This window comes from Anomaloglossus baeobatrachus, chromosome 2 (assembly GCF_048569485.1).
Source record: "Anomaloglossus baeobatrachus isolate aAnoBae1 chromosome 2, aAnoBae1.hap1, whole genome shotgun sequence".
NCBI classification, from domain to species: domain Eukaryota; kingdom Metazoa; phylum Chordata; class Amphibia; order Anura; family Aromobatidae; genus Anomaloglossus; species Anomaloglossus baeobatrachus.
In genome coordinates, this window is record NC_134354.1 from 237,804,069 (window position 1) to 237,817,452 (window position 13,384).

At 41.9% G+C, this 13,384-nt stretch overlaps 1 protein-coding gene across 1 annotated transcript in view; it reads right to left on the reverse strand.

Moving 5' to 3' along the window:
- LOC142291287 (polymeric immunoglobulin receptor-like) overlaps positions 1-13,384 on the reverse strand; it is a 242,615-nt gene that overhangs the window by 22,304 nt on the left and 206,927 nt on the right. The window contains exon 8 of the mRNA XM_075335711.1: positions 2,452-2,567. Coding sequence (XP_075191826.1) covers positions 2,452-2,567 — 116 coding nt within the window. The remainder of the gene's footprint in view (positions 1-2,451; positions 2,568-13,384) is intronic.

The window sequence follows — 13,384 nt, forward strand, 5'->3', positions numbered from 1 at the left end:
ATACAGTACAGAGTAAAAGTTTGGACACACCTCCTCATTCAAAGAGTTTTCTTTATTTTTGTGACTCTGAAAGTTGTAGATTCACATTGAAGGCATCAAAACTATGAATTAACACATGTGGAATGCAATATGTAACAAAATAGTGTGAAACAACTGAAAATATGTTTTATATTCTAGGTTCTTCAAAGTAGCCACCTTTTGCTTTGATTACTGCTTTGTACACTCTTGGAATTCTCTTGATGAGCTTCAACAGGTAGTCACCGGAAATGGTCTTCCAACAGTCTTGAAGGAGTTCTAAGAGATGCTTATCATTTAATGGCCCTTTTGCCTTCACTCTGCGGTCCAGCTCACCCCAAACCATCTCGATTGGATTCTGGTCTGGTGACTGTGGAGGCCAGGTCATCTGGCGTAGCACCCCATCACTCTCCTTCTTAGTCAAATAGCCCTTACACAGCCTGGAGGTGTGTTTGGGGTCATTGTCCTGTTGAAAATTAAATGATGCTCCAACTAAACGCAAACCGGATGGAATAGCATGCCGCTGCAAGATGCTGTGGTAGCCATGCTGGTTTAGTATGCCTTCAAATTTGAATAAATCCCCAACAGTGTCACCAGAAAAGCACCACCACACCATCACACCTCCTCCTCCATGCTTCATGGTGGGAACCAGGCATGTAGACTCCATCCGTTCACCTTTTCTGCGTCGCACAAAGACACGGTGGTTGGATCCAAAGATCTCAAATTTGGACTCATCAGACCAAAGCAAAGATTTCCACTGGTCTAATGTCCATTCCTTGTGTTATTTAGCCCAAACAAGTCTCTTCTGCTTGTTGACTGTCCTTAACAGTGGTTTCCTAGCAGCTATTTTACCATGAAGGCCTGCTGCACAAAGTCTCCTCTTAACAGTTGTTCTAGAGATGTGTCTGCTGCTAGACCTCTGTGTGGCGTTGACCTGGTCTCTAATCTGAGCTACTGTTAACCTGCGATCTCTGAGGCAGTTGACTTGGATAAACTTATCCTCCGCTGCAGAGGTAACCCTTGGTCTTCCTTTCCTGGGGCGGTCCTCATGTGAGCCAGTTTCTTTGTAGCGTTTGATGGTTTTTGCCACTGCACTTGGGGACACTTTCAAAGTTTTCCCAATTTTTCAGACTGACTGACCTTTAATTCTTAAAGTAATGATGGCCACTCGTTTTTCTTTACTTGGCTGCTTTTTTTTTGCCATAATACAAATTCTAACAGCCTATTCAGTAGGACTATCAGCTTTGTATCCACCAGACTTCTGCACAACACAACTGATGGTCCCAACCCCATTTATAAGGCAAGAAGTCCCACTTATTAAACCTGACAGAGCACACCTGTGAAGTGAAAACCATTTACGGTGACTACCTCTTGAAGCTCATCAAGAAAATGTCAAGAGTGTGCAAAGCAGTAATCAAAGCAAAAGGTGGCTACTTTGAAGAACCTAGGATATAAGACATATTTTCGGTTGTTTCACACTTTTTTGTTAAGTATTTCATTCCACATGTGTTAATTCATAGTTTTGATGCCTTCAAGGTGAATCCACAATTTTCCGAGTCATGAAAATAAAGAAAACTCTTTGAATGAGGAGGTGTGTTCAAACTTTTGGTCTGTACTGTATGTGTAATGTGAACATTCCCCATTTATATAGCATATTGCATATAAGTTGAAGAGTTTCACTCACTACAAACAAATTCCTTTGAAATAGGAGGTGCTGTACCATAGCAATTTGAGGAAAATCCTTTAAAATCTCGTGTATGTGCACTGCAATCATGTAGTCTCATTGTACATACACAATAGAAGCATATGCTAAAAAATTGCATGCTAAAGTGTCCGGTGTTTTTAACTGCTCTACACCTATACCATGTAGAGACATATAAACATGTTGTTATCCATCCTTAATTAGTTTTCAAAATGTGATAAGTCTAAATATTGATCAGACAATAAAATTTTGAATCAATGTTTTGACTTCCCATACAAATTAGATTACTAGTTCTTAACTAAGAAGGGAATATTTGTGCTTGTTTCCAAATCTTCTATATAAGTGAATAGGATTTATGGAAAACAGTATAGCAAAGCAAGCACCAGCTCCTCTGGCTGATGCATTTTTACAATTATTTCCATATGCATTCTTATTTATGGTAAGGCTGAAATGGTAAAAGGCTTTAATATTTGCAGATCCATCTGTTTTTCTCAAATTCTGCTGACAATCTAATGTGTATGGAGAATGTCCAATAGATACTGAAGGATGGGGGATAAGAATTTGTCATTTTTTCAATTTGCCAGAAATAACCAGGAAATAACTGGGAGCATCATATTTTTTCTTCACCATTCAAAAACACTGTACCTAAGACAGTCACTGGGTTACGAGTAAAATGTCTGAACACATTGTACATGATAATATCTGCACCATACATATTTGTTGCTCATACGTGCCTGAATTCTTCTTTCTTCTAACTCTAATGATAAAGAAAAGAGCACCTGCCACCAGGACAGCAACACAAACTGACAAAATAGCAGGAATGAGAGAGTTCTGATTGTTCACGTTGATACTAAAAGAAGGAAAAAAAAATAATAATTTACAGCTTTTTTTTATTATTGAAGAATGTTGCTAATAAACATCTAGCTTCTCAGTAGTAGGATTAATGGAGGACACAAGTCCATGGAGTTAACCTAGCATGTTGATCCAGAGGAAGACAAATGGCAGATGTTAATTGTCCTATGTTAGGACAAAAAATCCTTCCTGCCTCTGTATATGGCACAATTCTCCAGAATGTGGCAATGTCCAACATGTGACAATTAAGTATTGTTTGGCCACACAGCAGGGCTTGGGAGGGAAGGAGCGCCATTTCATTTTTGGAACACAAATTTTCCTAGAATAGTTTGCAGACTCCATTTCCAGAGCAGTAAGTAGAAAAAGTCCAGCTCACCCAAAATGGAGACCACTAATTACTTGATTGGTGCACGGAAGAAGTAGCAGGATCCCTCTGCAGCAAGACGTATTGTGGAAAAATATCCAGCATCCAGATAAAAAAACTTGGTTTAAAATTAAATTTCCTTTATTACAAATTCAGTCTCAGATTAAGGACTAGTTTTTTGTCTGAAACGCGTCCACCTTGCACACCCTGTGATGCGTTTTTCATCATGATGGAGAATTTTATTGCTCTTAACTGAATTTGGAATAAAAGAGAGCCCCTTAGTGCCAAAATAGAAGAAACCATCTCAAGTTACCCAAATTTTGGAAATTACACCCCACTGGGAGTTCATATACGGGTGTAGTAATGATTTAGTCTCTGAAAAATACCCATGACGTCAAACACAGTGAATGCTGCAGAATTAAAAATTTCAAATAAGTGTTTGTCATGCCCAGGACATTGTACGAGTTTCCATACCTTGTACCCGGCTTGTGCTACTGGAGACCTGCAGCTCATAAATTAAGCAGGCTCTCCTCTCTACAACACTGCTAAACATGTAGACATTAACATCAGTTTAGCCACATTGGCTGAGAAGGGAGGAAGGCATTTGAATGTGCAGATGTTGCTGGATATTTTTTTGAAGGGGAAAGCCCTAGTGCTTTTGCAAAGCCTTTATGCTACCAGTAACGTGGAAGCCCCCATTAACAGATGATGGACATATAGGGGGACTGTTTTTTTGCGGGTTGACTTGAATGCTTTTTAGTGGCAATTTGGGATGTAGAATATTTTGGATCAGTTCACATTTATCCTGTGCTCTACGCTGAGCACTTACATCAGTGTTTCCATCTACAGAAATAAGTGATTCAGATGAAACCCTCAATGGATCCATTCACTATAATGAGGCAGCAGAGTTACTTCAGACTCCGTTTGGCCTCTGTTCAGCGCTGTTGGTCTTTTCAAAAGTTAATAAAACTGTTGTTGACTGCACTTTTGTGTACACTTATGAATATGCTTAAAAAGATAGACACCGCAGGATGCCAGACAATAGTTCAATAGTTCAATAGACTCCCTCTCTCTCATTACAGTGAATTTTTCATTAGGAGTTTTGCCTGAATCACATTTTTCAGAGATTTACACATAATCCCCGGTTTAAGCATTCAGCGTAGCGTGCAGGGTAAATGTGAGTTGTGCCGTATGGGCCAATGTTTGGGAAGTGTATGGTGGAAGCCTGTCACTCTCCTCAGGTTGAGGATAGGTTAACTGTTGTTGAGAGGGAATGGAGGTCTGGAAATGGATGACCTGATTTGCCTTCCGGGTCCATGGTTTGAGCTTTGCCCTTTATACAAGAAAGGACTGCCTCGTCGAAGCCTTTGGGAATTTGGCCTGTAGTGAAATGTTTAAGAACTGTGCGCTCATCTTGTGCTAGATCAAAGAGCTAAACTATAGCCTATGGCATTCTTCTATAGAAGAACTTTCTACACTTGTTCCGGGGTCCTAACCCAGTGGGACTGGGGTTGTACCAATCCAAAAGAGATGAAGAAAAACCCCTCTTCATCTTTGGAATGGAGAGTGTCATTTAAAGTGTTTATGCATGGCTGATGTTTGGTGTCTTACAGGTCCAAATATGGTCGGGATGGCCATATTAGAAAAGGGAAGAAGGTAAGATGGTGGAAGAGTTCCTACCCCTGAAGACACCAAAAATGTTCTTAAGTATATACATGGGATAAAACATTAAGTAATGTTGTATAGGAAAGTAATGGTAGGTAGAGGAATGCATAAGATGTAGTGTAAAGTATTGCAGTGCTGATTAAGCAATGTAGTATGATGTATAGTGTCTGCAAGTAAACGTCACCATCTAGTAGCCTGACATTATAAGAATATAGGACAAATGTTATGTAGGATGTTTTGATAAGATAGGTTGCCTGGTAACTTACTTAAAACAGTTAAGCTAGGGATTAGCCTATAGGAAGAGGAGCCAAGCCCTAGGGAAAGGACTCCCTCTTAGAATTCAGATAGGTCCCAGCCTGTGACAGAGACAAATAGACTTTAGTTCTCAGTTGCAGCACAGCCGCATGATGTTAGCATCCTGAAGAGAGGGAAACTATCACATGGGATAACATAGGAAAAGAGGGAACAACTGAAAAAGAGAAGCAGGTGACCGTGATAAGGAGTAAAGATGAGCGGTGTTCAAATCAAACTGTTCGCCAATCTCAAATTTGACCTGTTTTTGGCGATGCTCAAGTCGTTCAACAAACTGGAACGATTAGCTTCACATTCGACAGTTCGAGTTACCGTTCGATAACGGTTCGATCACCAAAAGTGTAGCTAGTTACTAGCTGGCTTTTCACAGTAATACTGTCATTCAATGTTAATAATAATATTATCCAAATTCAGCGTATAGTGTGTGGGGGGGACGGGGTTTAGATCAGTGCTGCTGAGTGCTGAAAGAATGGCGATCGCCATTTTTTTTTCCTAACCGCGCTTCCAGTGTGGCAGGCCAGGCTGTCAGCCAATCACAGACACACACACAGCAAAGTGCATTTTTGCCAGACAAGCAAGGGCATGTGTCATTGGCTGTCTATGTCACATGTCCTTGCCCTATAAGACCCGGCCATTTTCCCCATCGCCGCCATTATTTCAGTGCTGCGGTTGTGTGTCAGTCAATGCTCCCGCTGCTGCTGCTGTGGGCACTATAAAGTGCAATCGAGACATCGGTTTAGGGAGTAGGGACTAGCTGTAATTTCAGCCCTTTTCAGGGCTAGATTAGAACAGTTCATAGCAATTTTTGCTAGGCAGGTCTGTGCCAGTGCTGTGCAAGTGTTTTTCACAGCATCTGTCCAAATCAGCTCAGGCAATTTCTTTGGGCATAGCATCAGTGTGTGATGGTCAGCGGTGTAGCAGTCTTGTAAAGTAAGATACACCACCTGTCTCCATCTCTATTAGCCAATTTTTAACTGCAAAAAGTCCAGGCAATTCCTTTGGGCATAGTATCAGTGTGTGATAGTCAGTGGTGTAGCAGTCTTGTAAAGTAAGATACACCACTTGTCTCCATCTCTACTAGCCAATTTTTAACTGCAAAAAGTCCAGGCAATTCCTTTGGCCATAGTATCAGTGTGTGATAATTAGCGGTGTAGCAGTCTTGTAAAGTAAGATACACCACCTGTTTCCATCTCTATTAGCCAATTTTTAACTGCAAAAAGTCCAGGCAATTCCTTTGGGTATAGTATCAGTGTGTGATAGACAGCAGTGTAGCAGTCTTGTAAAGTAAGATACACCACCTGTCTCCATCTCTAGTAACCAATTTTTAACTACAGCTAGTCCAGGCAATCCCTTGGGCATAGTATCAGTGTGTGATAGTCAGAGTTGAAGCAGTCCTGCAAAGTAATATACATCACCTGTTTCCATCTCTATTAGCCAATTTTTAATTGCAAAAAGTCCAGGCAAATCCTTTGGGCATAGTATCAGTGTGTGATAATTAGCGGTGTAGCAGTCTTGTAAAGTAAGATACACCACCTGTCTCCATCTCTAGTAGCCAATTTTTAACTGCAAAAAGTCCAGGCAATTCCTTTGGGCATAGTATCAGTGTGTGATAGTCAGCAGTGTAGCAGTCTTGTAAAGTAAGATACACCACCTGTTTCCATCTCTATTAGCCAATTTTTAACTGCAAAAAGTCCAGGCAATTCCTTTGGGCATAGTATCAGTGTGTGATTGTCAGTGGCGTAGCACTGCTGTCAAGAAACTTACCCCACATCTTCATCTGTAGTAGCCAATTTTTAACTGCAACAAACATTTGGCAATTTATCCACATACAAAATGACTTGCAAAAGGCCAGATGCTGGTGGAAAGGGGAACAGGTGTGTTGGAAAGGGAAAAAAGTTTGTGTCCATGGGGTAGGTGGTAAAGCAACAGTAACATCTGCTGAAGAAAGACCATCTTCCAGCCAAAATAAGATGTCTACTTCTTTCCGTGAACAATCTGATTTGATCCCTTTCTTACGGACATGACCATTGCTATCAAATGTAGATGAGGCACAAAAAGAGCAGGTGCTTGAATGGATCTCAAGTGCTCCATCAAGTGGCTTCTCTTCCACCTCAACCTCCACATCCCAAATACTCCAGTCCTCTGAGGTGTCACCCCAATCGCACTTGCTTCCTTCATGCTCTCAAGTCTCCACCCGCCCTCCTGAGTATAGGGTAACAGAGATGGTTGAGTCTGCAGAGCTGTTCAGTCACACTATAGCCTGGGAATCAGAGGTCTGCTCCAAAGCTGCAGTGAGTCCAGACAAGGAAATGATCTGCACTGATGCCCAGAAGCTTTGTGAGTCGGATTTAGGCCCAGATGAAGAAAGTTCTGAGCATAATGTAGTCCCTCATTCCCAAATTATAACTCCTCTTGGTGGAGACAATGAGGAACATGCTGATGACGATGAGACTCAGATACCTAATTGGAACGACTATTCGGACAGGGCAGAAAGAGGTTGGCTCTGAGGATGAGGTGAGTGAGAACACACAGGGTGATGATGAGGTTGTAGATCCCACTTACTGTCAACCCACAGTCAGCCAGTCAATGAGGTCAGCAGAAAGGTGGAGGAAGATGCTAGTGATGATGAGGTTAGGTTGCACCTTCCTGGACAGAGACGGAGTACTGAAAGCACGTCAACAACTGCATCCTCATCCACAAGTCTGCCTCTGAGCAGAAGTGATGGTGGCTCTGCAGGTCGCATGGGCTCTAAGCCTTGCCTAGCCTGGGCCTTTTTTAACATTGCAAAGGATCACCCAACTCATGTCATCTGTAAGATTTGTCACCAATGTCTAAGTAGAGGCCAAAAACTCACTACTTTGAGTACTTTGTCAATGAACCGTCACATAGATATGAAGCATAAGTCATAGTGGGAAGCTCACTGTACTACAATGAGACCTAGCGGGGCGGGCCATATTGTTAGGGTGGTGGGCTCCCCGTACCGTGGCACTCTCCATCCTGACAATACCAGCCTCCAGCCGTGCGGCTTTATCCAGGCTGGTATCAAATATGGGGGAAACCGCATTTTTTTTTTTAATTTATTTATTTATTTATTTTAATGCATGTTATAGACCCGCCCACCAGTGGCTGTGATTGGTTGCAGTGAGACAGCTGTCACTCAGCTTGGGGGCGTGTCTGACTGCAACCAATCATAAGCGCCGGTGGGCGGGGAAAGCACGGAATAACTAATTGACTAATGAAGCGGCAGCCATTTTCTAAAGAGGAAAAGACGCCACAGATTTGTCACAGCCGGGTAGCGAGACGCCCGTGATCGGTGAGTAGGAAAGGGAGAGGGATTGTGCTGGAGACGCAGGACACATGCAGATAGCAACATGTGCACATAGCCTTACTGTGAAAAGCCACATTTATAGTGATCAAACCGTTCTCGAACGTAACTCGAGCTGACGAACTTTTAGCAAAATGCTCGAGTTCTAGTTCTATCTAGAACACCCCCCAAAATCCCTCGAACCGCGAACTGGAGAACCACAAACCACAAACCGCGCTCAACTCTAATGGGACTAAATGTCTTTTGCTGTAACCTGATTTCCTCACTAGTATAATAAAAAGTGAGGTATAAAATTCCTTTTTCTTCCTTTCAGCCACTTTCATAGCGATTCTGCACTATTGCAACCTCCCCTTTGGGAAATAACAGCATATTGCCAACATTATCTCCTCTACAGAGGTAATATAACTGCGTTGTAAACATGAACATTATTGATGTGTGTTCCTATGTATTCTACTAATCACATATTTGATTATGTCCCATAGATATCTATAATCTGAAATTTACCAGATTACTTGAGCCTTTAATTATAAGGAGCCTCTTACTATATTGAGCTCCAATTAGGTATGTTCTATTCATTCATGATTGTTTGTTTTTTATTTACTTTCTTTACCTTCTAATATATGGGCATTATTTTCATAGACATAAATTGATATCAAGCATGTCTGACATTCCTAGAATCTTTATATACATCATCTAGGTAAATAATTAGATTATATGAAATTATGTGCATATATCTGGATATTGATATGAAATTATACAAAAATATATATCCATGGTACTAATTGTATTCTTTTCTGTATTCCATTGTGTAATATTTCAGTTATGAAGAAGGCATCAACCGAAATGTCATAATATTCTGATTATGAAATAAACAAAAAAAATATTTTTTTATCATAAATGAGAGCTGGAGTTTTTTTTTACTATATGATCTTTATTTCTCTTGAGCACCACTAAATCAGTGAGCCAGACCATCACTTGGACGGTCAGCAGCACCAAGGCAGCAGGCATGGGACGGTGGGGGAGAGGGATTAACAAGGGTGCATGGTAGCAGCCAAACTGTTAAGGAAGGTGCAGGAGCCCAGGAAGAAATGGAGAATGAACTGTCGATGGGCATGGAAGACTCAGCAGATGAGGGAGATCCTGATCTGATTGTGCGAGGTTGGGGGTGTCAAGGTGGGCCATAAATTTACAGTGATGCAATCTAATCGTGCATCTACCTTAACCCTGTCTGCAGTCCAAATTATGAGTAAATTGTGGTAGCATGCATACCATTCTTTTATACACACCAGAGACGTACTCGGATATGAATAGAAAGTAAGACTAATTTAATACGGAAGTTGGACAAACATTTAAAAGGAGTTATTGGCTAGGAGCTAAGAACACGTAACACGTCTCCTATTGGATAAAGTATCATAGAGCTTATTCTGTGATATACAATATACTGTAATGTGCTTGCTTCCTCAGTATATTAAGCTATGTCAGCATGATTCACTTGTCACATGAAAGTCCAGACTGTCTGAGTCTTGTGATGTCTAAATGCAGATATAGATGTGGTACAGTTCGAACACCATCTTAAATCCTAGTTTTTGGATATCTTCATATAACTCATATACTCCTGATAGTTCATAATATTGTCCATAACATTCCCCCCCTTTGGAGATAGCCAAAAGTCTTTCCTTACTTTTCCCCGAGTCTATTGATCTGTCCTAATGGCGATGGTTACCTCACTCGCATACGAGATAACCCATCCCTTGTGGATGAATCTCCCCACCCAACAGACTATGCATAGGAAGCCAGATCCTGACCGTATTCTCTAGACTGTCCTCATGGCTATGTTCCGCTGGCACACGTTATTCAGGAAGGGGGAACGTGACGGTAGTCCTCTAATTAGCTCATTTATCAGGGTTGGTTTCACTCAGAGTCTCATATTACTCAGGCGGTAATGGTGGAACATCATCAAAGGTCGGATGCACAATCATCTTCTGGTCCACAGGCTTAGATATCATCGTCCTGGCACAAAGTATCGGGTAGAAGAGGGAATACAGCCATCTCCTGGTCCACAGGCTTGGATATCATCTTCTGTAGTGGGATGCGTGGATCTTTTTCAGAAAGTGAAAGATAGAGAGACAAAGAAAGAGAGAGAGAGAAGAGAATAAGAGAGAGAGAAAGACTGAGAAGAGAGGAAAAGAGAAAGAGGGAAAGAGAAGAGAGGAAGAGAGAGATAAAGATTGAGAAGAGAGAGAAAAAAAGGGAGAGAGAGAAAGATTGAGCAGAGAGAGTGAGAAGAGAGGAAGAGCGAGAAAGATTGAGAAGAGAGGAACAAAGAAAGAAAGATTGAGAGAGAGAAAAAGAGATCTAGATCTGGTTGGATCTGGTTGGAATCTGGAGGAGAAAACTCAAAAACGGATATTAGACAAATGTTTAGTTAAACAAACAAGCTTAGGTAAAGTATCTGGGGGTACTTCTAAACAGGATTTCATAGAGTCTCAACCTAGTGGTCCCTGCTGGGGTGTGTCTGACACTGAACAATGCAAGGGGAAGACTCTCATGCCCTTGCTTTCTACACTGCCCCATCCTCCTAACCTTCTCTCTATTCTGTGGCTGATATGGGGTGTGTAGAGTCAGTTCTGTGTCTAAGGCCTGCCATATCTCTTTGGCTTGCAGTAAAAGCAGGTCCCTAGCCACTTTCTATGGTCTCCGGTAGCCCACAGCTGCACCCTATCTCAGTCCACTTCGTCTTCTGAGACTTGCTCTTGTAGGGTCAGGACAGTGTTTTCTCAAGACTTTCCATCTTTCCTTTCTTCTTTACATCGGGGTCATTTAAAAAGCACAGATTGACTGACTGTTTCTTTGGTAAGTGGTCTTGGGGCTTCTTTGGATGTTCTGTCAGTGAGGGCACCTCTTACTGCTTTCTGCTTCCCTTGACTCCTCCAATGTAGGCCTCAACCCTGCTCACCGCCACTCTGTCTGGCAATAGCAAAGCTACCATCAGTTCTTCTATGGCCTCATGGTGGCGTACAGTTCCATTGGCGGTGATCAAGTCTCTTGTCTTCCATACAGAGTAGATGTTGGCTGCCATCTTGCAGGCTTCACTGAAAGCACATACCTCTGCTTCTTTTGCAGACAGTGGGATGGGGATTAATTAAGCTATGTCAGCATGATTCACTTGTCACATGAAAGTCCAGACTGTCTGAGTCTTGTGATGTCTAAATGCAGATATAGATGTGGTACAGTTCGAACACCATCTTAAATCCTAGTTTTTGGATATCTGCATATAACTCTTATATATACTCTTAATAGTTCATAATCTTGTCCATAACAGGGGGAGAGGGCAGAGGAAGGAAGCATGATTCTCACCTCGCCGCCACCAACACAACAAGGACTTGGTCCTCCTGGATGCACAAGACACATGAGCACCTTCTTGCTGCACTACCTTCAACATGACCCTTGGATTCTCAGCATTCAAAGTAATACTGACTACTGGGTTGCCACACTTTTAGATCCCCGGTGCAAGTCAAAATTTGGTGAAATAATTCCTGCCATAGAAAGGAGCGCACGTATGCAGGAGTATCAGCAGAAGCTGTTCTACAATATGAGATTGGCTTTTCCACTAAACACCAGTGGTGCACAGATGGAATCTCACAGTTCTAATGGGACTGTCGAGTCATCATCATTCAAACCATATGAGCAACACCGTATCTGGTGATAACAGCAATTTTATGGAATTGTTTCATGAATTTCTTTGACCATCCTTTGCAAGGCCACAGACACAAGAAGTCTGACACATAGTCATCAACACCTGGAGAGGATGAAATCTCCAAGTGAATATCGATGCCATGACTGGAGCCTTGCTCATTTTTGGCTTTCAAACTGGAAAAATGGCCTGAACTCACCACTTACGCCTTGGAGATCTTGTCATGTCCCACAGCCAGCGTTCTCTCGGAACGTGAATTCAGTGCTGCTGGGGGTGTGCTGACAGATAAGCGCACGCGTCTGTCCAGTGACAATGTGGACAAGACTAACGTTCATCAAGATGAACAAATCATGGGTCCGCAAGGACTTTTCTACGCCTGTGTCATCCTGGGGAGAGTAAAAGCTTGTGTATTTTTGATTGTGCTTTTATGCAAATCAACATTTTAAGTTTACAACTGTGAGACATTTGATGCCAGTTAAGTGGTGTCTGTGGCCACATTTTTGGAAAAAATGGAGACTCTTGTTGGAGTTCCCTTGCTGTGTTTTAGATGATCGTTCATCAAGATGAACAAGTCATGGATCCGCAAGGACTTTTCTACCGCTGTGTCATCCTGGGGAGAGTAAAGGCTTGTGTATTTTTATTGTGCTTTTATGCAAATCAACATTTTAAGTTTACAACTGTGAGACAATTGATGCCAGTTAAGTGGTGTCGGTGGCCACATTTTTGGAAAAAATGGAGACTCTTGTTGGAGTCCACTTGCTGTGTTTTAGATGATCGTTCATCAAGATGAACAAGTCATTGATCCGCAAGGACTTTTCTACCGCTGTGTCATCCTGGGGAGAGTAAAGGCTTGTGTATTTTAGATTGTGCTTCATGCAAATCAACATTTTAAGTTTGCAACTGTAGGACAATTGATGCCACCTAAGTGGTGTCTGTGGCCAAATGTTTGGGAAAAATGGAGACTCTTGTTGGAGTCCACTTGCTGTGTTTTACATGAGTTTAGAAGGGCATGACATGCCTATATCCGTGTTTTCTCCTCCTTTTACTAGTCCAGCTCTTTTCTTTCAACATGAGTATATGTACTTGTCACTTTTCCATGTGTTTGTGGTGTCTTCTGAGTTGTTTGTCACCTTTTGAACACCTTAGAAGGTGTTTTCTATGTGTTTGTATGTGTCTGTGTTTGCCTGCCATTGTTTTCAATGGGGTTCAAAGGTGTTCGTGGAATGTTCGTCGAACATTTGACTAGCACACCCGCTGTTCAATGAACCGAACCGAACTCTAACACTAGGGTGGTGGCTCATCTCTAATAAGGAGTGATGTTAGTGGAGCCAGCTCATCGCACTGACTGAAGAAATGAATGACCAAGAGAGAAAGGTCCTGGTGCAAGACAGAACAGAACAAGGAATGACGTGAGTGTCTTGAGTGTGTGTCCCTTAGGCATCTTCAGTAGCTTAT